Source organism: Anguilla rostrata, chromosome 15 (genome assembly GCF_018555375.3).
Source record: "Anguilla rostrata isolate EN2019 chromosome 15, ASM1855537v3, whole genome shotgun sequence".
Classification (NCBI taxonomy): domain Eukaryota; kingdom Metazoa; phylum Chordata; class Actinopteri; order Anguilliformes; family Anguillidae; genus Anguilla; species Anguilla rostrata.
The window spans coordinates 12,296,525-12,321,274 of record NC_057947.1 but is presented as its reverse complement, the minus strand read 5'-3'; the positions used below and the strand labels follow the sequence as shown (position 1 = coordinate 12,321,274).

The following is a 24,750-nucleotide window of genomic DNA, read 5'->3' as shown; positions in this document are numbered from 1 at the left end:
CTGAACATGTTTTTCTGCCATTGTCACCAAAATGATCACAAGTGCCATTTTATTTAGCCTACTTAATAATGTGTCATTGGAATCTTCTAAAGGGCAAAAATGAGGGGCTGGGGAATATAGCCTTCCAGAGACCCCCTGCACACACACACACACACACACACACACACATCCACACACACACACACACACACAAATATACAGTAAGATTATTCCGGGTAATGCTACGTACCAAGTGAGCAGAAAGCAGACAGAGGGTTAAAAGGTAGCCTGAGATCCAGTCTGCGTTGCAGTAACACACAGACAGCCCCAGAGCTCCATGCTTCATTATCTCTGCCAAAGGTTACAGTAATCATGTCATTATGCAGCGGTCCTGCGCTAGCCAGGTGAGGGACTAGAGCAGCACACCTACCACACTGTTACCACTGATATGCACTTTATCAGCTGCCGCCTCAGTTTGCGATAGGTGTGCGTGTGTTTTGTGTGCGTAGCAGCGCTGTGTGTGCTTTGGACAGCCGTTCCTGTGTTCCAACTCTTTGTTTTAGGCTCTACTGTGAACTTGGTATTAAAAAATGCGGAGGTTTGTGTTTTAGTTTAGTAGTATGCATACATGACTTCACAACATTTAAGGTCCCCATTATTTTTTTATTTTTGCCAATTATATTATTCCACAGGTCCTAACATGCTGAAAGTTCAAGATCAAAACATTAAGAACATCATGAGTCTTTCTCCCTCTGAGTTCGTAATGATTATGCGACTGATCGAATCATGAGTGAATCTCAACAAATGCACCTGCAACAATTGTTCAAGAATGCGCACTGAACAGGCAAATGTTGCAGGGAGTGTTTATTTAAATAGTGCATAGTGCTCTGGTTGAAATTCAAAACTACCTCAGAAAATCCAATTTGCTTGTTTTATCAGGTGATTTCTGGAAGCAAATGTGGCCAAATGACATTTTTTACAAATTTTATATTTTACCAGTTTAACTGAGACATGTTAGACAACGCAAGCGACCAAGCATTTCATAAAATGTGAAACAAGTAAGCAGGCACCTTCAAAGAAGTATAATATTTTTTAAAAATCCTTTACTGGGATAAAGCAACGTTATCCGAGCTGGTCATTCCATTTGGCCATTTACAGCATGCAAGCAGAGAAGATGTCCACACAGACCTGCACTAGCAGTGCACAGTTCAAAATTGCTCAACAAGAGTTCGACTTGAAAAATGCAGTCAAATGCTCCACCTGCTGTTCACTCGCCGGGTTCAAGCAAAACACTCACAGGTCTCTTGTGCCATCTGTTGGTAGATCTGAAACACGCCATTTCATGGACAAATTGTGCCAAAAAGTGTCACTTAATCTGTGTTCCAGGGCATGCATTCTTTTGTGCTTTTTTAGGTTGTTTTCATGATTTAAGCTACTTAAAATGAATAATAATTAATAAATGAAACTGAGCTGCACAGGAAGTGGCTACAGTTTTATCTGGGGGCTCGTTTCTGACTTTTGTTTTGAGAGAGTTGGGCGAGAAATATCTCTGACCTGGCAACACTGATGTCAATAAATGTATACTTTAACACTAACTTAAGCAATAACTCTAACAATTCAACATTGGAAGCCATTAGGTTGTTGTTCAATTTAATGTGTAAAACGTACCAGTCATTTTAAAGATGTTATTTGTTAAAGCAAATAATATCAGCGTACGAGTCCCTTTGGTCTTGATGTTTCCATTCTCTTTCTGTTATGGAAGATGCAATTTGAGCTATAGTAATTCATTTCCTACATATACACTTTCTAGTATTAGCATTTCTGATTAACAAAGCAATAGTTCCTTCAGCACACACTGAAAAACCATTGAATTTTAATTGCTGGCTTTTCCAAGGTTAAAGGCCGCAAAATGTATGTGCGCATTCATAGTGTCAGACCCATTTTTTGGGGGGATTTTATATATTTGCAGTTTGCTATTCATTTAGTCAAATTTATGATTGTGTTTGTTAGGACTTTCATGTTTACTTTTATTTAGAAATTGTGAAAGTTCTGTGGATTCACTGGGATCCTGCAATATATAGGGATCCACCTATATATAGATGAGAGAATGGGAGGTTTGTAGGTTGGTTGGGAGTGGGGAAAGCATACAGTTTTCAACAACACAAACAACACACATACAAACAAATACAGACACACTTATGTTGACGCAATTTCCCGTTTGTTTTGTAAGTTTTATTTTTCGTTCAATAAATCATGCAAAACCGAGAATCTTGGAGTCCATGGATGGACAGAAAGCATTGAACACTCAAACTGCGGGAAATCCTTAAAACCGCTGGTTATAAAAAAAAATGTAGTATTTCAGCAAACAGCAGGCGTGGCTTCTTATCAAGCGCACGTTTACGGTATTTAAGCGTGCTCTGGTGACCGTGTTGTTCCTCAGCTATCAGAACGCCCGCGCTTCACCCTGCGAGGTCACCGGTCTAGTGGTCACAGCCCAGCATCTCCACGGAGGTCTTGTGAGGTTCTGGCTGGATGCGACTGAGAGCCAGGAGCGCGGGGGTTTCGTAATGGAAGTACACCGGCCCCACAAACACTTTGACCCCGTCAGGGCCGCACAAGGCTGCGTCTATCTTGGGGAAAGGCAGCAGAGACTCCTTTGTCACGGTGCGAGGCGTGGCCAACAAGTTGATGTCTAGCATCTTTTTCCCTGGAGGAAGAGACATGGGGGGCATTGTGGCGTTTTCGAGACCATAGCCAAAGAGAGTGAGCACATTCGAATGCCACAGGCAGGCCCAGGTGAGCAGGCAGGACAGGCGAGCGTAAATGAGCGTGCGTACCTTGAATTACGTGAACCGTGGAGTTGGCTCCGCACACGAAGGAAGAATCAATGGGGCCCTCGATTCCCAGTTCCTCTTTCACAGTTTTGGGGTACCCTTCTATGAGCGTGTAGGTCGCTCCGGTTTTAAAGATGTACACCTGGTCACCCTGGAACATGCAAAAATGTGAGAACTGTATCAAAATCATAATTCATCATAATCAACCCTTGTGGAGATTAAATATGCTGCAATATATCAAAATGAAATAATGAATCATCAAGACGCTGCAACACTTCACAATAAATTTCCAAATATAAAATCCTTACCACAGTACTTCAAATATTGTGATACAGGTATTTACAGGTAAATATACAGTGGTTAAATATATTAATGTTTTCCTAAATGTATTTTCCTTACATAACGGTGTATTCCATAACCAGAAGGATAAGGTTTAGGGGACAGTCCTATTTAACATGTTTTTGCACACTACCCCCTTCCTCAGTGGTGTGCCCTCATTCTCTAGGGCACCACCACTGTGATCTGAGGCTCACTTCCCTGATCATTATCCCACACTGACACCCTGTTATGGAAACTGAATGTGGTTGTTGTTCCATTATAGTGCACACAATCTGTCCCCTAACACAGCTCACCTGTACACCCACACTATCCCATAACACAGCTCACCTGCACACCCACACTGTCCCCTAACACAGCTCACCTGTACACCCACACTGTCCCATAACACAGCTCACCTGTACACCCACACTGTCCCCTAACACACCTCACCTGTACACCCACACTGTCCCATAACACAGCTCACCTGTACACCCACACTATCCCATAACACAGCTCACCTGCACACCCACACTGTCCCATAACACAGCTCACCTGTACACCCACACTGTCCCCTAACACAGCTCACCTGTACACCCACACTGTCCCCTAACACAGCTCACCTGTACACCCACACTGTCCCATAACACAGCTCACCTGTACACCCACACTATCCCATAACACAGCTCACCTGTACACCCACACTGTCCCCTAACACAGCTCACCTGTACACCCACACTCTCCCATAACACAGCTCACCTGCACACCCACACTATCCCATAACACAGCTCACCTGTACACCCACACTCTCCCATAACACAGCTCACCTGTACACCCACACTGTCCCCTAACACAGCTCACCTGTACACCCACACTGTCCCCTAACACAGCTCACCTGTACACCCACACTGTCCCCTAACACAGCTCACCTGTACACCCACACTGTCCCATAACACAGCTCACCTGTACACCCACACTCTCCCATAACACAGCTCACCTGTACACCCACACTGTCCCCTAACACAGCTCACCTGTACACCCACACTCTCCCATAACACAGCTCACCTGTACACCCACACTGTCCCCTAACACAGCTCACCTGTACACCCACACTGTCCCATAACACAGCTCACCTGTACACCCATTCTGCCCCCTAACACAGCTCACCTGTACACCCATTCTGCCCCCTAACACAGCTCACCTTGATCATGTAGAGTTTATCTTTGTAGGAGAACACAGAATCCAGGTCGCTGGCCAGGTCCTTCCAGAGGTGGGTGATGGGGAAGGTGTGCCAGCCGTCCCGCTTGGTGTCCAAACGCATGTAGAATTGGCCTGAGAGACGCGTGCATTCAGTTACACCAACACATACTTACCGCTGAACACACACAGCTGTGTGTGTGTGAGTGTGTGTGCCCGCGTGTGTGCGTGTGTGTGCCTGCGTGTGTGTGAGAGAGAGAGACTACACACCCCTGAAAGCGTAGGCCTTTCCCAGGTCATCCACAGTGATGGCATCTAGACGCCCATTACTGCAGCGATCCCTGTCTGTGTCATTACCCCCATGGCCTACGGTGCAACAGCAGGGTGGTTTCCACAGGTTAGGCCACTTAATGAAAGCAATCAGTGGGCTCACATTCACAATAGCTTTCTGTTCACTGGGCTGAATGCACGGTCACTTACCGAAATTGGGGCACTTCATGAAGTAGCTGCGGGCGTCTTTGGGGTAATCCCCTGTCACAGTCCCGGTGACCGGGTGGAACTTGGTGAACTGGTGCCCATGGAAACAGTAGTAGCGCTCGAGCCAGCGGTAGGCAGCCGTGCAGTTGGGGAGATGATCCCAGTGTTTCATCTTAATTGTTCGGGTTTTAATGTCAAAGTGGTAGATGTTATCACCTTGGAAACAAAAACAAAAACCAGTCAGTGCAACTTCAGAAGCTTCAGACTTCAGGTGCACCTCCCCTCCAGACCAGCCGTGCTTTCCCTCCATAATGGAGGAAGACAGGGCCGCTAGGGCTGCTGGAACATTTCCCTCACTGTGCTTAATACTCACCCAGGCTATTAGCCAGGGGAAATTAACCATCCATCCTCAATCATAAAAGTGCAATTTGCATTTTTTCAGGCGTTCTGTCATGTTATGTGGTGTGACTGCCAGGGCATTGCAGTGCAGTTGCTAGGGCATTGCCGTATGGTTACTGGGGTGTCGCAGTGTGGTTGCTGGGGATTTTGTCATGTGGTTGCTGGTATGTTGCAGTGTGGTTGCCACGGTGTCGTAGTGTGGTCGCCGGGGTTTTGCCCTGTGGTTGCTGGCATGTTGCATTGTGGTTGCCGGGGTAACGCATGTGGTTGCTGGGGCATACCCTTGAAGAAAAGCACAGAGTCGGTGGTGCACTCGCCCTTGGGGCACTCCACTGCAGCGTCCAGGTGGGTTGGAACCCCAGGAAACACCTCCTTGATGTCCTTGGGAAAGCCCTCCTCCAAAGAGTGGTTGTAGTAGCTGAAGACCTTGTCATCCTACAGTGTGATTGGACAGAAGTCAGGTTTCATGGGCATTTGACAAAGACACCAGGGTTAACACCCCTACTCTTTTAAAAAGTGGCATTTGGGATGACCACAGGATGGCCAGGAGGAGAATTTGCCCATATTTCCCATCAGCGTCGCCCATCCAAGTACAAACTAAGCCCGTAGCTCCTCACAGTACCTTCAGCAGTTTGACCAGAGAGCAGTGCCGGGAGGTACGGCTGCAGGCACTGGCAAAGCATAAAGTGAGAGAGTGAACGCCGCTAATGTTGTTAGCGCAGTGGGAGCCTGGCGGTACCTGGAAGAAGAAGATGTGGTCGTGCGGCTCGGACCCGTCCTCGTGGTGCATGCGGAAGGCGGCGTCTACGTGGCCCAGGTGGTGACTGTCATCGATTTCCTGGAAAGAGCTGTTCAGGAGCTGGGAAGGGCCATGGAAGCCCCTCCACAACCGGTCACCTGGAACAGACCTGGGATCAGTCGTACTCCAGCTAGCATTCTATGGTCTGCATTCAGGAGAGAGCTGGAATCAGCAGCACTCCAGCTAGCATTCTATGGTCTGCATTCAGGAGAGCTGGGATGAGTAGTACTCCAGCTAGCATTCTATGGTCTGCATTCAGGAGAGAGCTGGGATCAGCAGCACTCCAGCTATCATTCTATGGTCTGCATTAAGGAGAGAGCTGGGATCAGTTGTACTCCAGCTAGCAGTCTATGGTCTGCATCAAGGAGAGAGCTGTGTTCAGTCGCACTCCAGCTAGCATTCTATGGTCTGCATTCAGGAGAGAGCTGGAAGCACACTCCAGCTAGCATTCTATGGTCTGCATTCAGGAGGGAGCTGGGTTCAGTCGCACTCCAGCTACTAGATTTTTTATTTTTCCTTCACTTTGGCTCAAGGTTCATTTTCATTAACACAGACTGCATGGAAAATAGCTAAATTAACTTGCCAATACATGTTTGTGAAGGAAATATAAAACAAAGAACAACACAAAATACTGATTGAATCTAGGTTTTAGGCTCTTAAAACAGCTAAAATCATCTTGTAATACTAATACAGAATGACACAAGGCTAGCAACCTTATGTATACATAATCTCTTACAGACTGAAACTGTTCCTACAGCTTTGTGCCAGTGTTGGTTACTCAGTTCACACACTGATATAAACCGGCATAATTATATATTTTTTTAACGCCTGAACTGTACACAAATTCCACCATTGCACATAGCAGAACTATAAACCAAATAAGCAGGCATGTATCAACAGGCAACAGTGGAGTGGAGGATAGGAATGTGGTTACCTTTGAAGAAGAAGGTGACGCCCTTCTCATCAGGACTTATGGCATCAAACTCGATCCCCTCACAGCGATCCAGGACGTCATCCTCTTGGTGAGGTGTTGGGGCATGGTCCTTGTGGTGATCTGGCAGGCCCAATCAGATTTCAGATAAGCCACTGACCCCATTTTATTTCACATTAATTTTTCATCTTCTATCACAAATGCATCAAATGTTGGAGGCTAATAATTGTCCAGCAGTGGAAAGAACACTAGGGCCATAATCTGGAGAAAAAGTCTAATGACACTAAAGGTGTTTGTGGTGTGGGGATGGCTGGTTTAAGCAGCCACACCTGCCCTGGGTCAAGCTAATTAGACCTGGCTAGTTAGATAATTGGTTATGAATTAGATAATTGGCCTGGCTAATTGGGCCTAGGAACAGGGGTGGCTGGACCTGTGCGTAGTGAGGTAATCAGTGCGCACAGGTTAAATCTGCCATCCCCACCCACACAAGGGAGCCTCTCTGTCATGACAGTGTTTTAACATCTGCTCCTTGGCGGTAACATCTTGCCAAACCCTTGCAAATAAATGTGGACTATTTGAACATCTTCTCCCTGTGTCTCTGTGCTGGAGGGCCCCTAGGAAAGCCACTTTGGTGGCCTGTGGCAGGCGTGTTTGCCACAGTGTTTAAATGGACTGCATTTATATAGCGCTTTTATCCAAAGCGCTTTACAACTGATGCCTCTCATTCGCCAGAGCAGTTGGGGGTTAGGTGTCTTGCTCAAGGACACTTCGACACGCCCAGGGCGGGGTTTGAACCGGCAACCCTCCGACTGCCAGACAATCGGTCTTACCTCCTGAGCTATGTCGCTATGTTTAAGTACTGAATAGTACAAATGTATTTTTATTCTAAATTTTCATTTAAAATGAATCTTTTTTTAAATGAGCTTGACAATTGAGAAGGAAAAAAGCTTGAAGTGAGTGACATGAGGTGTGTGTGTGTGTGTGTGTGTGTGATGTACCACCCTGTTTTCAGTCTCACCTTTCATTGAGCCATGATGCCTGTGTGGAGAGAGAGATTTAGAAATTATTACAGCAGCAAGAGGTATCACTTCACACACTTGTTTCATATTTACACATCTTTTTAGCTGCTATCGTACAGTACAGCCCTGGTGCTGTAAGCTTGCTCTAAAAGCTACACTTGCAGTTACATTTACAAAAGAGCTAATGATGTTATTAATAATGGGTTGTAACCCACACTGTAAAACATGTTGAGTACATGACTGCTTTTAAGGGATAAAATAATAAACAGCTAAACTAATCAGAGAAACATGAGTGTCAAAAGTAAGATACGAGGCAGAGAGAGATTGTAATTTAGAGACTTACTATTTAGGCAAATAAAGGTTATTGAACAGGTTATTGAATTGATATAAAGGTACTGAGGCAAATTTTATTTTTTCTTTTAGGAACAAATTACCCTGGCAAGTACAATAATGCTCTTTAGGTACTAACAAGTACCTTTTACAAGCAAAAAAGGTACAAATGAAATGTTATACCGATTGCTGGGGGGTTCAGTTTTATGTACATATAACCAGGGTACCACCCCAGTGAAAAGTGTTGTACCTTTTTAGGCACTTTTTGTACCTTTTTTTTCTGAGAGTGATTGAGCTGAACTGAACAGAGAAGACTGAGGTAGATAGCACAAGAAAGAGAAAGGCAGACAGAGAGAGGAGGAGGGAGATGAATTGATTCAAAATGCTGCTGCCTGACTTGCCTTCAACCTTCCTTAGTTCTCTCATGTCACTCCCCTGCAGATGGTCACTCCACTGTCTACCGGCCATGTGTTCATGGCTATGAATAACTGTTATGAGTATTGTACCTTATCGGACCTGTGTTTTGTAGTTGTTCCAATGACCTGCGGTATGCACTTATTGTACGTCGCTTTGGATAAAAGCGTCTGCCAAATAAATGTAATGCAATGTAATGGAGTGAGGTAGAGAGCAGGAGAGCAGGAGAGGGTAAGAGGGTGTAAGAACTTAAAGCAGAGACCGAGGGAAAGAGCAGGGTTGTCGTAGCAGAGAAGCAGTGAGCGGCATGCTGGGTACTCACGAGGGGGCGCCCTGGCTCAAAGCCAGGGCCAGACACAGGCACAGCGAGACGGAGAGCGGTCGCATGGTGAGCTGTCCAGGGGCCAGATTCTGTGCTGAACGGAGCAGGGGATGGGCTTTATACTGGAGCTGTGAGTGGGACGTCCTGTTTGGGGGCAGAGGGATTGCACCCACACAGTGTACACAGATTAGAGCAAATACACCCATGTACAGGAATAATCAAACTCAAAGCCGCTGTCCACCAAGGAAATGCCGTGAAATGACAGCTCATCTGCATTCCATGAAGAAATTCAGGTTTTTCCCATTAGCAAAGCCAGCAGGACAGAAAGCATTGGCTACTTTCAGTGGCCATTCAGTGGCATTGTGCCCACCATTTCCCAGCAACTCACCTGGTTTGTGGTCTAAAAGTTGTGCAACAAAGAAACACTTTGATGCATTACCACAGCATGCTGGCAGCCATTGTTTTCTGCAACAGGCACATATCCCCCTAGCAGCACCTGAGAGGACTGGATATAGAAATATAGAAAAAAGAGAAATATCCAGCAGCTTCATCATCATCATCATCATTCCTGTCATAATTAGGTTTATCCATGTGGCACCAATTACATTAACTAGTCAAAGAGCTTCTCACTACATCACCATGGATAAAATCTACAGATTGGTCCTACACATGAATTACTGGCCTCAGTTTGTTGGCTCAGGAGAAATGCACAAAGCACAGAGTATATACTTGAAGAGCATTTCGCCAGCTTGGTCAATGTTGTTATCAACTTCAACAATGTGTCCACTCGTGTTTACTAACTGATGACTCGGTGCAGTGACCGAGTAATGTAATGTCATTCTACTGACCATGAACTGCTTGAGCAACAAGGGACTTATTTACTTTTATATTTGAGTACAGGGATAACTCCAGGTCTGAAAGTTCAGATCACAGATAAGCCTCTCTGCTGTTCCTTTGGACAAAGCTTCATACAAACATCAATGTTAATTAATACACAGGTCATCTCGCTAAATGTGAAGCCACAGTTCAGATGTGTTTGTCCACCTCTCTGGAATTCCACGTTTGAGCAATATTTGATTGTTGCTTACTGATTGCTTAAAAAGGCTCATATGGCAACAAATCTTACATACTGTGACCTCTCAACAGTTGTGACAACTATTTTAACAGGCAGGCTCTTGGGAACACATTTATACTTAGATACATTTTAAATATGTTAAAATTACAACAACAAAAAAAAGTTTGGAAATCAGAAGACTGCAGCCAGCTCATTTCCAGTTAGGGCATCTATATTTGATTTTTGGCCAAACTGAATGGAGAACACTAACAAGAAGACAACAAATGCCACATCTGACTGGAGAACAAAAAATGCTGAGTTCATGCTGGCGCCACAGTACAACAGTCGCCCTCTGCTGGTGGCATGTTATGCTTGCACTCAGTCTTTCAGTGGGACAGGCAGAATCATCATATTAGGAGCAGGCGGAACCTCCAGGGTGCTTTCCCTGGAATTCTGCCAGTACAACGCGTGAGCATCGGCCTGGCCTGGCAGGGTACACCGGGGCATTGGGTCACACCCTAATGACATACAGCACAAAGTGTTCGGCACTTTCCAGGATTTCCCACCAAAGTAATTAGTGACCGCAACTTCTCAATCTTTACAAATATTAACTTCTGTGCCTCTGACCTCATAGTGACTAAGACATGCACTAAAAAATTAAATCATAATGCCAATCCATCTTTGTCATTTTTACTCAATGTTGACCAAGAGCCTCAGAATGAGGGAAAGCCTGAATAAGTCTGAATAGTGTCTGTAAAAGGGTGGTGTGACCATTTACACTGCCTGAGTGCCTGCGAGAGTAAGTGAATTTCTCTCTCAATGTTATAGTTATTCCCCGTTTCCTGCTTTTCCATATTTTCTATATTCGCCTTTGTGTCTAAACCACCTTGTTTATCATAAAAGACCTTTTACAATAGTGACCATCATGATTTTAGATTAAGCATCACAGACATGTTCTGAACAGTCAATCGCCCTGAGAAGTGTGCTGCTCTGTAGACATGCCAGAGATGGCAGGTGCACACACAATCCACATAAAAGGAGGGTAAGAAGATGAAATGCATGTGAGAAACACAAGGACACCAGCATTACTCTCAAATTAAAGATTTATAAATTAATAAAATTCCCTTTTTGCTAATTACAGAATCTCCCATGTTTTTACATTTATAAAAATACTTCCAACATTCATTATTTTTCACTTTGATTATGTCACCTTCATTGTCGGATTTATGCTTTATTCACAGATGAGTCGGTATGTAGGCCACACCTCAGTGTTGACGGACAGCACTTAAACACAACTTGCATAGATTCCTGAAGACATATAAAATGTTTTTAAAGAATATAGAAAGAGATGGAGAACAGAAAGGGCTGGAGATAATCATCTAACCTGACTCCTGGCTCATATCTCAACCCTCTAAGTAAAACAAAACAAATTTTTCATAACAGAAGTCATAATAGTATATACTTTCATATTTACCAGTGTATCCCTCTCTGACCATAAAACTAACTCTTCCCCAGAATTATTCCTTTCGTCTTTCATAATTTGCATTTAGAATAAAATGATTTATACATATGCAGAGATTATTATTATTGCTGTCCACAGGGAGGGGGAACGGGGAGAGCACTATTGATCAATCACTGGAGATCACAATAGCTGGTTAATATTAGAAAGGCAGGGTTTTCGGCTCACACTGCGATACCCAAGGCCCCTGTGTCCCCGGGGGAGCCCAACACTGCATTTACAGTAAAACACTTAAAACCTCTACACAACAATTTGGAAATCACAGCACCGGACATGATTACAACAATGTAAAAAATTATAAACAAAAAATATTTTTAAAATGTAATATATTAACAGAGCTATTGCAGATTTCCCATAATCTCCATCTAACCCCCTGGCATCCTATCAGCAGTAAGGGGTGCCGAAGGCCCAAAGCTTTGCCTTTTCTTCATTTGATTTAACTCTTTATAATGATTTTAACTTTAAGAAATAAACACATAAACATGGCTTGGAAAATGGCATGAAGACCATAAAAATAGAAGCGCTTATTCAATAATATGCTTCTGATTGAATCTGCAATTGCGCAGAATGTTTGAAAAAAATGGCTCTTTTGAGAGTAAGTTTTCAGAAGGTCAGATTGGAAACTCAAGTGATTTGGCACAAATTAACATTCAAATATCAAAGAGAAAGAAAATTGGTACAACACTGCACATATGAAAGACTTAACGTTAAGACTGACAAACACATTACTGTGTGAGGCAGGGAACCCAGCAGCACTCTGGTACTGAAGAGAGCGACTCCAGCACTGACACCCAGACAGTGTCTATACCCTCTGTGCTCAGTCACAGGAGCCAACACAGCACACTCCTCACACTCTGACACACACAGGCACCCTGACCAGTGAGCGCTCGTACATTACAGAGCACAGCTGGAGCAAACCAGGCCGCAGACATGGCTAACTACCTCAGCACTTAGCACCAGTGTAGAGTGAGACCAAAGGTCCGTGCAAAGATCAGGCTTTGAGATTCAGACTGTAGCTCCAACAGCAGGTCTATACAGCGGACATTCAGCAGTGCTGGACAGAACTCCACACTGGAAATGAGAGTGTAGGGCAGACAATGTACTGACATTTGTCCAAAAGGCCCAATGCCACATCCTTCACAGCAAACCAACAGGTCCACTGACACCCAAGCACAGGAGTAACTGAGGAATATACCTGAAGTTCTGAGAGCCAGAACCATTATATTTAAAATAAGTGCTCTAAACTGAGATTAGTCTCCTTTTATCTCCACCCGTGTCCCATGAGCTATGAGAGTACTCCCTGACATACACACCAGGGCTCTGGCTACACTGTATCATTACACTACAGAAGACCAGACTGTCTATTAGACAGTGAGTGTCTGGCATCTACCTCCATGGTGATATGTATTAAAACATCTCATATAAAGATAAAATGATAAAGCAATAAAAAACCAAACACAATCCAAATGCAGACGAAAAAAGCACAAGTGACGAGTATATAAGGAAACTCCTCCCCCTGCCCGCACAACAGTTTCTTCACTGCCTATTGGTTACAAATGCCTCTGCTCTGGAGATGGTGAACACTGACTGGCTGGTTCCTCAGGTGTCCCTTCCAACAGTAAGGTCGCTTCCCTAGGTCCAAAATTATCCTACTATTTGCCATTTTCACACCTGCCCCTCAAGGCTGGGAGGTACAGGGGCAGGGCGGGGGTGATAGAGGTAATGGTCACTTTGGCAGAGTCCCCACTGGTTCATTCCTCAAATCCCCTGAGTTTCCAGGGAGAGTTGAGAGACTGTGGGTTGATGATACAGCTGTGGATTTGAGGTGAGTTCACAGTAAAGCCAGAACAGAATAAAGCAGAGAAGTGCCATTCTGCTTCTGAGATGTGGCTTCAGAAGGCCATAACTTTGTGTGTGCGTGTGTGTGTATGTGTGTCTGTGCGTGTATCTGTGTGTGTGTGCGTGTGTGTGTGTACGTGCATGTGTGTGCATACCAGGCCTGGGTCAGAATTTAACCAAACAAAATGACTATGGTTCCCTTCACATCAGTCTTAAAAATCCTACAAATATTCTGAACAAATTCCATTCATTATAATTCAGCTTCAGTAATATTTTCACTAAAAACCATGTTCAAATTTAACTGCTGTCAAAATAATTAATAGGCATGAGACCCAGGTGTAGTGTGTACACAGGCCCACACATGAAAATTTCAATGACTTATATCTGCACACAAGTCCCACACTGCCCCCTATTGTCCTCTCAGGCAGGCGTGGGTCACTCTTCCGCCCCCTGGCTGGGGGGGAAGGGCATTGCAACGGCGTGTTCCTGCGCCAGAGCGGCCAGCTCCTTGAGGAACTCGGAGAAGACCACAGCGCTGTACACGGCGTTCTTCACCCGCAGCGCCTCCGCCTGCTTCTCCAGCCCTGGGGCCCCGCCCCCCAGAGCCCCGCCCCGCACGTGAGCCAGGGCCTGCTGGGCCGCCTGCCGCGCCCGCACCGGGCTCTGAGTGTGCCGTAGGATCAGATCCCCCAGCGAGGGCTTCCTGCTCTTCACTGCAACACACACACACACACAAACACACACAGTTACACACAGAGTTAAACAGAGTTACACACACACACGCACACACAGTTACATACACACATGCCCTATCTACTCATGTAAAATCTGCACTTGTTATAAACACAGAGTCTGTTCACTTCAGGCATTCAGTAATAATATAGCTAACAGAGCTAGTTGTTTTGCTATATTGCTAACAATGCTATGAACTAGCAAGCTGTATTACACTGGAAAGCTATGTAAAGGTATACAGCTAACCGAGCAAACCAGCTAGCTATATTTCAACTGATCTAGCTAGCAAATCCAAGCATAAGAGGTAAAGAGACAGCCGAACAGCAGGCTTCTGTAGTGACGGAAGGCTCAGTGAGCTACTCTGGAGAGACCACACCCCCACAGACTGACCCAGCGAGTCAGAGCGCCGCAGGTTGGGTACGCTCAGGCCCAGCGGGTCGGTCCAGTCCAGCTTGCCCCGCGCCACCAGGTACTGCCGCGCCCTCCGCAGCATATCCGGGAAGTTCTCCTGAGCGGCAGCGAAAGCCTCGATCCGGGTCTTCACCGATCCCAGCACCTGAGGACAGCAGAGAGATTTAGCACAAATGCCCCAGTCCAGCTCTGCCCTGACCCAGATCCTAAGCACATGACAGAGAGAGAGATACTGACAGGAAGGCACATGCATCACAGACACGTGCATCTGTAAAGGCGATTGACTACAGTGTAAACACGTACGTAATACAAGTATCTATGTAGTCCTGCAAGAGGAGAAAACCTTACATTACATTACATTAAACCTTTCAGTGGCGTGTTTAGTGCTTTCACACAGTTACTGTGGAAGCAGAGGGGCCAAACTCATAGATGTGAACCATAGCTGCCGTTCTTTAAACCAAAACATCCCAGGGCCAGGACCAGGAGAGAGCAGGGCTGTGGAGAAAGAGGAGGGACTAAGGAGGCAAGCGAGGGGAGAAACGGAGAGAGTGAGAAAGGAGAGAGAGAAAGCGAGGAGAGACACAGGTGGCGTACCTGTACAAGCGATTTGACGCTGGGCTGGAAGACCACGTTGGTGTTGAGGAGGAAGGAGCGCAGCAGGGGCTGGGGGTAGCAGGCCAGCCTGGCCAGGATGCCGGTCAGCAGGATGTTCACGTACAGCGAGTTCTGCAGCATGCACTCCAGCTTGGAAAACACAACCGCCATGAAGGGCCCTGCACAGGGGGGGAGGGAGAGAACAATCCAGAAACCGCAGGCAGAGAGTGAAACACAGAACATATGTAAAAACAGAAGTAGTGCTGACCTGTGTAGGGCAGGCCGAGGGGTTGTCCTAGAGAGAGAGTACGGCACACTTCCTTGGCTGAGCTCTCTGATTTGGGTTCAGAGTCGAGGGCTGTGGGGGGTGGGTCTTCTTCCTGCTCAGTGGCGGTGGGGACGGGGCCAGGGGCGGGGTCTTGGGAGTGCTCCTTGAGTGGGCGAACCCGGTCCTCCAGCTCCTGCAGCTCCTGGTGGAAGGCCTCGATGCTAATCCCGTGACCCTCAGAGTCCCCACCCTGCAGAGCCATAGGCGTCCGCTCCAGGAGCTCCTTGATAAGGCTGTCCACCGACTCTAGCCCCTGGCTCATCGCTGCGGCCCATGGAGGCCGTGCGCTGGGGGTGGGGGCAGGAACAGGGCCTGGGATAGGGGTGCAACTTTGGGCAGGGGCAGAGTTTAGGGACAGCACAGGAATGGGCTCTGAGGTATGGGTGGAGCTTTGGGTAGGGGCAGGAATGGGCTCTGAGGTATGGGTGGAGTCTTGGGTAGGGGCAGGAATGGGTTCTGGGGTATGGGCAGAGTTTTGGGTAGGAGCAGGAATGGGTTCTGGGGTATGGCCGGAGTTTTGGTTAGGGGCAGACTCCAGGCTTTTGCTGGTGTCCATCTCGTGTAGTGAAGATGCCGTTAGTGGCGAGTGTGTTGATTGGCTGGGAGACCCCTGAGAGAGCACACTGCCCACAGCCTGGCAGGACCCTGGGGGGCCTCCTGTCACCCAGTCCTGCCCCCCCTCTGCAGGAGAGCAGCCATCACCCAGCTCCCTCTTTAGCTTCTTCACCTCCATTCCCTCATTCTGGCTGAGTGAGACCACGCCACCTGGCCCTACCCCATTGGACAGAGGGAGGGGCGATTGGGGGATGGAGGCTAGGGGAGGGGACGGGGCATCATGTGTGACAGGCACTAGGTGCTGCAGGCTACGTTTGTTGGAGTGCGACGTGAGGCTGATGCGTTTCTCGTTGATGGTGACGTCCCATTCGCCGTCATCCCGGTTAGAGCCACTGCACCCTGGGCCGACCGCCTCCGCCCCCTGCTGGCCGGAGTCTGGCAGTGCGGTGGGGACGGGGGCCGAGGACAGAGCAGCGGGGGGTGGGGCGCTAGCGGCTACCGGGTGGAGGGAGAAATGTTCGGGGACCATGACGAGAGTGGGCATGGCGGTGGGTGGAGGAGGTGGCGGGGGTGCGGAGTTGGGGGAGGGGTTTACCCCGTCGTAGGGGGCGGACCAGTCCCTGCAGCCCCAGGCGCAGAGCTCGACGCCCTTGCGCGCATCGCGCAGGTACGTCAGGTACTCCCACTCCAGGCCTTTGGCGGCCTCAGGCACCCACTGCAGGGGCCCCTCTGATGCCGGGGGGCTGGAGTCCCCTCGTGGGCGAGTTGGGGCCCTGTCAGGGCCACTGCCCTGTGACCGGATGAACAGTGCCAGGCGGGATGGGGTGCTGGGTTTGGGAGGTACAGCAGACTCCATACTGGGCCTCTCTAAGGCTACAAATCATAGCATAGAAAATAATAATAATAATATAGTCATTGTAATAAAATTTTTAAGAATCAACACACTCTAGATAAGACCAGTCGACCATCATCAGTTGCTTTCTAGATCGTGCCTATTGCATGTTGTGAAAACTCAATTTGTGCAAAATACGTTGACTCCTATCTAATGTGCCATGTTCTGCAAAACACTTTTCTGTTCAAGAAAATGTTTTCAGAGTTTGGTCAGAACTCTCTCCTCTGATCAACTCAGGTAATACAACATGATTTGCACCAAACCTCACTATATTAACTGATCTCTCTCCAATTGGAAACTGTCTCCCTATTTCTTCCCCTAGAGCACCTAGACATGCAGCACATTCCACCAGAATATCAGGCTACAAATGCAGAGCCAGAGGTATACTGTCAGTAGAAGTTTAAAACTATGAGAGCTTATCTGTGGGAATAATCAACTGATCCAAACACTCGCCAGTTCCTCACCTTTCCCCCACTGTGCGCCATCATCCTCCTGGTCACCAGGGGGTGCTGTGTCCAGGCGACAGCACTCGGGGATGAGGGAGAGGAACTTGTCTGCTGACTTGCCGTACAAGTCTGTCCCCCTGACAGCAGGCCTCTGGCTCAGCATGACATGAGTACAGGGCAGCAGATACCTGCAACACAGAAACAGGGCTGAGGACACACTGTGCTCAGAACACACTGTGCTCAGGACATACTGTGCTCAGAACACACTGTGCTCAGAACACACTGCGCTCAGGACACACTGCGCTCAGGACACACTGTGCTCAGAACACACTGCGCTCAGGACATACTGCGCTCAGGACACACTGTGCTCAGAACACACTGCGCTCAGGACACACTGCGCTCAGGACACACTGTGCTCAGGACACACAGAGTGACTTTCTGTGACTTTCTCTTTGAAGCTGTGCTCTCCTTTACTGCTTGTTTCTGTGGGTGGTTATCCTGACTCATTTGAACAGTCAGCTATGTGCACTCCCATTCATGCCAGTAATATCTACATAGTGTACATGAGCTGCCTGTATCATCAACCAACTACTCCCTTTTACAAAAAGAATGCAGCTCAGTTAACATATAACGCTGACTCCATAAGCAGCTTCAGGTACCAACCAACACTAACCTGAGAATGAGCTGAAGCATGAGGTCTTCACAGTTCAGGGACAGCAGAGTACGAAACAGACTAAGGGACACCATGCACAGCTGCGGATAAACACAGTCACTGTTAGTAATGCACAGCTGTGGACAAACACAGTCACCCTCAGTAATGCACAGCTGTGGACAAACACAGTCACTCTCAGTAACTCTAACTCTCTCTCCTTCTCTCCTTCCACATCCACCCCTGTCACTCATCCCTTCATCGCTCTTCTTCTCCACAACTTCAGTTCTATCACTCCCACATACTTACTCTTTTGCTAACTCTCTATCACTCTTTTTTCTCCCCCCCCACCCTCCCTCTTCCTCACTGTACTTTCAGATGGAACAATTCATTTTCCTCAAGCGTAGAGACAGAACCAGTACAAATATTTGTATAATCTAATAAATACTATAACCTGTTTACACAGTCTTCTTTTTTACTGATAGATTCTGGTCTAATTGTACAGCTGCACTGAATCAGCCCGATCACAAGCCTGAGGACAAATCCCTGCTGCTTCCCAGTTCATATAGCTCCTCCCTCATTCTATCTAACCCCACCCCTCACCGACCCGGGAGTTGCTGCTGATGCGGGTGAGTAGCGTGTCGATGATGGTGTCGTTGTCATGGCGATCCAGTAGGATGAAGCGCAGGAAGGTTTTGAGGAGGTCAGTTTCTGTGACACTACGCAGGAACAGGTCCAGATACGCCGTGCTGGCTATCATCTCCTCCACTGAGGACTGGAGAGAGAGAGAGAGAGAGAGAGAGAGGGAGAGAGAGAGAGAGAGAGAGAGAGAGAGAGAGAGAGAGAGAGAGAGAGAGAGAGAGAGAGAGAGAGAGAGAGAGAGAGAGAGAGAGAGAGAGAGAGAGAGAGAGAGAGAGAGAGAGAGAGAGAGGGAGGGAGGGAGAGGGAGGAAGAGGGAAAGCAAGAGAGAAAGAGAGGGGAGGAGAGAGAGATACAGAGAGACAGAGAAAGAGGATACAGAGAGAGAGAGAGAGAGAGATACAGACAGTGAGAGAGAGACAGAGAGTATTGTTGTACATACTGTACTTTGTACTCAAGTACACAGGTGATAAATGTGCCAATGATAATGGCAGCAGGCAGACAAAAGGCCTGGGGCGGTTCGGGGCCAATTTGACAGTGGGGTTAGACAGATGAGCAGTCTGGGCCAGATACGACAGTGGGGGCACAGAGGAGTGTTTTGGGGGCACAGCGGGGGGTAGCCGGGGGGGCGGACCTTGTGCAGGGCAGGGCCGATAACGGGCTCCAGGAAGCCGCTGTGGATGTAGTCGAGCAGCTGGCTGCGCACCAGGGGGTGGGACACCTGCACCACGGCGTTGCAGAACTCCAGAGAGTTCATCAGCAGCGCCAGCGAGGACACGCCCACCCAGTCCTCGTGCCGCAGCGCGTGCCAGTCGTCGTCCCGCACCTCCAGCTTCCGCGGCAGAGAGGAGTACAGCGCACTCAGGCCCGCCGCCAGGACCTGCAGTCAGAGCAGCGGAGGAAGACGCTGGCTCACAACAGGGCCTCTACATTAGCAGTATCACGTAATCCATTAGCATGGACTGATATGAATTATTAGTACGGGTACATTAGATAGCATGAACCACTCTGTATTAGCGGCACAAGCATATTAGCAAGTAGGAGCCTCTGTATTAGCACTATTTGATGTTGTCTAGCACTGCATTAGCAGTATGACCATATTAGCTAGTCTGTTAGCTAACCAGAGGTGCTCTGTATTACCAGGACAGATAAATTATCTAGAAAGAGGTACTCTGCATTACCAGTATTGGTACAGTAGCAAGTGGGAGGCAGACTGCATTAGCTTTAGCTGCATTAGCTTTTTTAAGCTAGCAGAAGCCACTAAGTATAAGCGTCATGTCGCTGTTTATGGGTGCAAGAAAGTGCAGTGTGAGAAAGGGTGTAATATGCTGCTATTTAATTGTGTCACGCAGCACTCTGGGCCAAGCTGAAGCACAGCCAAAGAAAACAGCCTCAGCCTTTCAGTTTAAAAAATAAATAAATACAGCTGAAATGACCTTAACGATGGGCTAAATGAGTCACAGATATCACACAACAATACAATTCATAGAAATCAACCTGAGACAAAAAGACTTACTCTTGAGGAACAGTGAAGGTATCTGATATACAATGCTCCAAATGAAGTCCCATTTTTACCAGACCCCGCTCAGCCCCGCCCTATCCCAGCTCACCTGGCAGAAGTAGGAGTTCTCGGTGATGTAATGTGCCACAGCCTGGTTGCTGGCGGAGGTTGCCATGACGAGCAGCAAGGCGTCGCGGGCCTGTTGGCCGGTGGAACCCTCGCGGTGGATGAAGGGTACCAGTAGGGAGAAGATGACCTGGGGGGAGGGGCCCAGGGGGGCGGGGCTCTGGGGGGCAGGGCCAGGAGTAGCATGGAGCAGCAGCTCCAGCACAGCAGCCTGCTGGGCCATGCACACACACACCTGGTTGAGCAGCAGCACCAGGCTGCCCTCCAGGGCCGGCGGGCAGCCCAGCACGGGGTCAGCGCAGGCGGTCAGCAGGCTGAGCAGGGGCTGCAGCACGGGCTTGTGCTGGAGCAGCGGCTGCTGGCCTTGGCCTATCAGAACCTCAAACAGCTTGAGCAGCGCCCCCTGGCTGTTGGGGGACAGACCGCAACGCAGGTGCCACTGCAGCAGCCGGTCCAGAACATTCTCTTTCAGAACCATCTCCAGGATGGGGCCCGGGGCAGCCCCAGCGGGCTGTTCCTCCGCCAGCAAGCACATCATCTGATCCGTATGGTTCCGCACAGCCGTCAGCTCATCCTCTACACCTGACCCCCCCAAGTGCTGCTGCTCCAGCACCCAGGACACCTGGAGAAGGAGAGGGGGAGGCAGAAAGACAGGGAAAATGTGAAAGGAGGGAGAAAGGGAGGAGGGGCAATTCAATTAATTTCCATCCTTGTGCAGGTAAATACAAAAATGGTTGATATTTGGTTCAAACAAAGTCAAGGGGAAAATGTGTGCAAGTTTGCGTGCAAGTGTGGGTGCGTGTGTGTACCTGTCTCCAGTGGTTCTGGAACACCATGAGGCAAGTCTCTGGGTCAGCAATGACAGGGCTGCTGGGGGAAGTGTCCCGATTGGCTCGGCTGCCGTGACCCCGAGGGGTCAGCCGGCTCAGCCAGCTCATCCTGTCTGCCAGGGTGAAAGGTCACAGGGGCAGGAGGGAAGGAGGAGCGGGCAGAGGCTCATGGATGAGGAAGCGAGGAGGAGGGGTTCTGGAACAGGGCAAGCCAGGAAAAGGTGGGACGGAATGCGGGGAGATAAACCAGGCCTCTCGGGAGGGCGGCCCCCTGTGGCCTCGCCCTCTCTCGTGATGTCACTGCTCAGGTGCTCCCAGACTGTCAGTTTGGTGTCCAGTGGACTCATCCAGCCTGCTGCCTTGCCAATGCCATACCCAGAGGCCCCAGCACACTGCACGCTGTCCTCTGCAAGACACCCCTGGCCTCAGCAGGACACCCTGCTAACATAAAGGTTCAATAACAATAAAATAAAACATTACAACTACAGTAACAGCACACTGCTCATTATAGCCACAGTAACAACACACTGCTCACTACAGCTACAGTAATAGCACACTGCACATTACAGCTACAGTAACAGCACACTGCTCACTACAGCTACAGCATCACAGTATCACATCCAGGTAGTTCTGAGTAGCATGCATTTATGCAGGAGCATAGACTGGCAGTTAAAGAACAAAGGTTAACTTAGACAAAGCTTTCATTCACCGGTCACATTCTTCTGTTGCAAGCACTAATTAAAGGCCAAAGTCCAGCAACAGTTTTTCAGAATAGCTAGGTTCATGCTAGCAACTAAATGTGTGGCAGGTGAACTGGTGGACTAACTTTCAGATCATGATATGAAAGGTGCTATATAAATGCAATTATTATTATTATTATTATCATTATTATTATTATTGTGGTTTTTCATTATTATTATTATTAAGAGTAACCTCTTAATAAGGAACATGTGAGCATCAGGTATTGGGTCACCTTCGATCTGAGTCGATCTATAAACAAACACACTCCTCCCTACCATCACACCATAACACACGGTCACTGTGGGATTCATATACTCCCTTTTCCGAGTCTTACGTGATGTAGCTAATATGCCATAGAAGTAAGGGCAGAACCTCAGCCCCAAACAAACGCAATTGTCGGTCCAAGCCCTCACTCATCTGACACCAGAAAGCTGAAGTCATGAAATGCAACTAGGTCTTGCTGTGATACGTTGAATAATTACACTGTACCCTGGCTTTGAATAAGGCGTACTTTCTTATTTACATATGACGGCATAGGCTATGTGCCCGTCTCAGTTACTGTCATTTTCACTACCGTTAGAGGTATTTACATACTCGGTCAACTACTACAAACATCATAAAATATTGGCGCATGGATTCAGGATAAGCCAACTTCACGGTTAGACCAGGGAAAATGTTGTAGCATTAAACACTGCGCCCTGCACCGCAAGTCAAAATGGGATTCGAAAAGGTGCGATCCCGAAAGGGAGCGAAGCACTGACAACAGCGCATGCATTTGGAGTTTTCCTTATGTTCTGAGGACAAATGCAAAGGACAAACCCTTTTTTTAAAATTCTCCCATACGTCAACGGTCAAAGTCCGGCTGTTCAGACATATGAAATACCGAAAAACTCGAATATGAAAAATAACATTTTACGAGCAGTAGGGTGGTGTATAATAAACAAAACAAAAAAATAATAATAGGCTACATCTATTTAGGACAAATTGATAAATGAAACCGCTTAGAAAAAAATAAAGCATTTCGCAAACTACATACACGAACGTTAAAATGTACTCAGACACTGTTGGCCACACAATCAACATAGCGAGCAGACGCACATTTTACGACCTATGTCGTACCATGTAAGGTTTTTTACCCTTGGAGTGCTTATGACTTTAAACATTTAGCTGGCTACCTCCACGGAAAATAAGTTTTAACAGCGAGCATAACGGCGACTCAAAGGCAAAGCCATGGCAGCCATGAATAGAAAGCTGCTTGAGTAAGCTTTATTCGACAGATGACAAATGTTGCCAAAAAGGCAGAGGCAATACGGATATTTAAGAATCAGCTGATTATTTTGTCATGTTGGGCGTCAGTTAACAACTCTCTAGCTAATTATATAAACAGCCAGGAGGCTAGATAAATATCAGCTAAATTACCCACACTGAGCTACTGATCCAGGAAAAATGATTCAGCTTTTCAGAGGACAGCTGACTCCAAATGAAATCTTGTTTTATTAAAAATTAAATGCTAGTTTTTCATCCGCGTAAAAGTCCGCGTCCAAATACCCAATCAGCAACAATTTATAGTAACCGGATATGTTTGCCAATAAATTCACTCACTTTTGTAAAACTTTTCGTCAAAACTAATCCCATGCGAGTGCTTGCGACCATGTATTGGCTACTGGTGTTGTCAGTTAGCTATCTACTCACCTGGAAACGGTTGCAGTATTTTCCCGGTTGTAGGCGAAAGCGATTTTTCCAACACAACACAGGCAATCTCTGCAGGTCGGCGGTGCTTAGAAAAACAAAACTATTGTAGAAACAGTAGGCGGTGCTTTCATCTCCTAGGATTCCATTTTCCCCACACTCCTCTAAAATGTGTTACGTTTTTATTAAATCAAAACTGCTCTGACTTTCGCAGCCATCTTCCTGGAACTCCTGCTCATACCCTCACGCAAGCGACGCAATGACGCTCGCGCTGTCTGCCCTATGCGGAGGGTGAAATAAAACAAGAGCGTACCTCATGGATTTGCCCTGTCCCAGAATACTGGGTATTTCTATTCATGACTGCTTTACGATCCCGCCTGCTTGTGCGGAATGGTAATGGTCCTGGCTCAAAGTGAAGACCCGAGCGACCATCTACTTGTCAAGAGTAGCTTTGCAGGGTGTATTCTGTATCAGTGGTTTAAATCTCATCAGTCAAAGTTTTTTTAGTTCGTGTGTAAAGAAAGATGTCATATACATTGCCAAATCTTCTGGTCTCAGTTACCACAGTGAACAAACCCAATTTCTTTACTCAGGCTTATCATGAAACGACAGGTCGTTCTTCACTTGAAATACATCTGTATAAGTGTCCTTACAGTTTGAAGGGGTGAAAACCCTGTAGAATTAATTGAAAGATAATGTGTTTACTCAGTGCTGCCCCTCTCAGGCCTGCTAGAGCAGGGCATCCTGGCTTCACTAATGGTATGCCAATGGCTTGAGTGGGATCTGGCCACCTGGCTACTGACCTGCAGTGACTTTAGTTTGGCATCTGCTAATATGTAGCAGCTGTTTCTAGCACATGCTGCAGCTGTTGAAGCACATGGAGACGTGTACCTCCTCTCCTGGACTACGAACCCAGATAATCAGATCTTGAGAGATCTCAGGATGTAAAGATCACTTTAGAGTCTGGGAATTGTGCTTACTGTAGCATTGATAGTGTCTAAGCCGACCAGAGACATGGCAGTTTAGACACTGACAAGTTTCACAGAGTGCATTTCACTAAGCTGATTTAACACTGAGCATTTTACTGTGTAGGAAATGTGTGCTTTGTGATTACTAGCCTGTGTAACCACAGCACGCTGTTCCTTCCCTGCCACATGGGGGTCAGGGGTCACCTGCAGGTCATGTTTTC

The 24,750-nt window shown here is 47.3% G+C and overlaps 2 protein-coding genes across 6 annotated transcripts; both read right to left on the bottom strand.

The window, feature by feature from the left end:
- Window positions 1-2,198: 2,198 nt before the first annotated feature.
- LOC135240387 (hemopexin-like) lies at window positions 2,199-9,158 on the bottom strand. Its single transcript, XM_064309798.1, has 10 exons — window positions 9,017-9,158; window positions 7,950-7,969; window positions 6,935-7,054; window positions 5,941-6,098; window positions 5,483-5,636; window positions 4,806-5,018; window positions 4,596-4,691; window positions 4,330-4,460; window positions 2,817-2,964; window positions 2,199-2,686 (listed from the first exon to the last, which is right to left on the bottom strand). Exons 1-10 carry the CDS (start codon window positions 9,079-9,081, stop codon window positions 2,460-2,462), a joined length of 1,332 nt encoding a protein of 443 aa, XP_064165868.1. The 5' UTR covers window positions 9,082-9,158; the 3' UTR covers window positions 2,199-2,459.
- A 1,997-nt stretch (window positions 9,159-11,155) lies between these two features.
- LOC135240386 (FHF complex subunit HOOK-interacting protein 1B-like) lies at window positions 11,156-24,111 on the bottom strand. 5 transcript variants are annotated; one of them, XR_010325668.1, is made up of 12 exons: window positions 23,565-24,111; window positions 21,111-21,572; window positions 20,285-20,923; window positions 19,309-19,554; window positions 18,643-18,810; window positions 18,060-18,139; window positions 17,405-17,574; window positions 15,434-16,921; window positions 15,166-15,344; window positions 14,551-14,716; window positions 12,742-14,141; window positions 11,156-12,619 (listed from the first exon to the last, which is right to left on the bottom strand). XR_010325668.1 is itself a non-coding variant. In XM_064309793.1 (11 exons), the coding sequence occupies exons 2-11, from the start codon at window positions 21,237-21,239 to the stop codon at window positions 13,864-13,866; spliced, it is 3,543 nt and encodes a 1,180-aa protein (XP_064165863.1). In that variant the 5' UTR covers window positions 21,240-21,572; window positions 23,565-24,111; the 3' UTR covers window positions 11,156-13,863. The 5 variants fall into 5 exon arrangements, 4 of the variants coding, with proteins under 4 accessions (XP_064165863.1, XP_064165864.1, XP_064165867.1 ...); XM_064309793.1 differs by having other exon boundaries at window positions 11,156-14,141; XM_064309794.1 differs by having other exon boundaries at window positions 11,156-14,141; window positions 21,111-21,569.
- Between the last annotated feature and the right edge of the window lie 639 nt (window positions 24,112-24,750).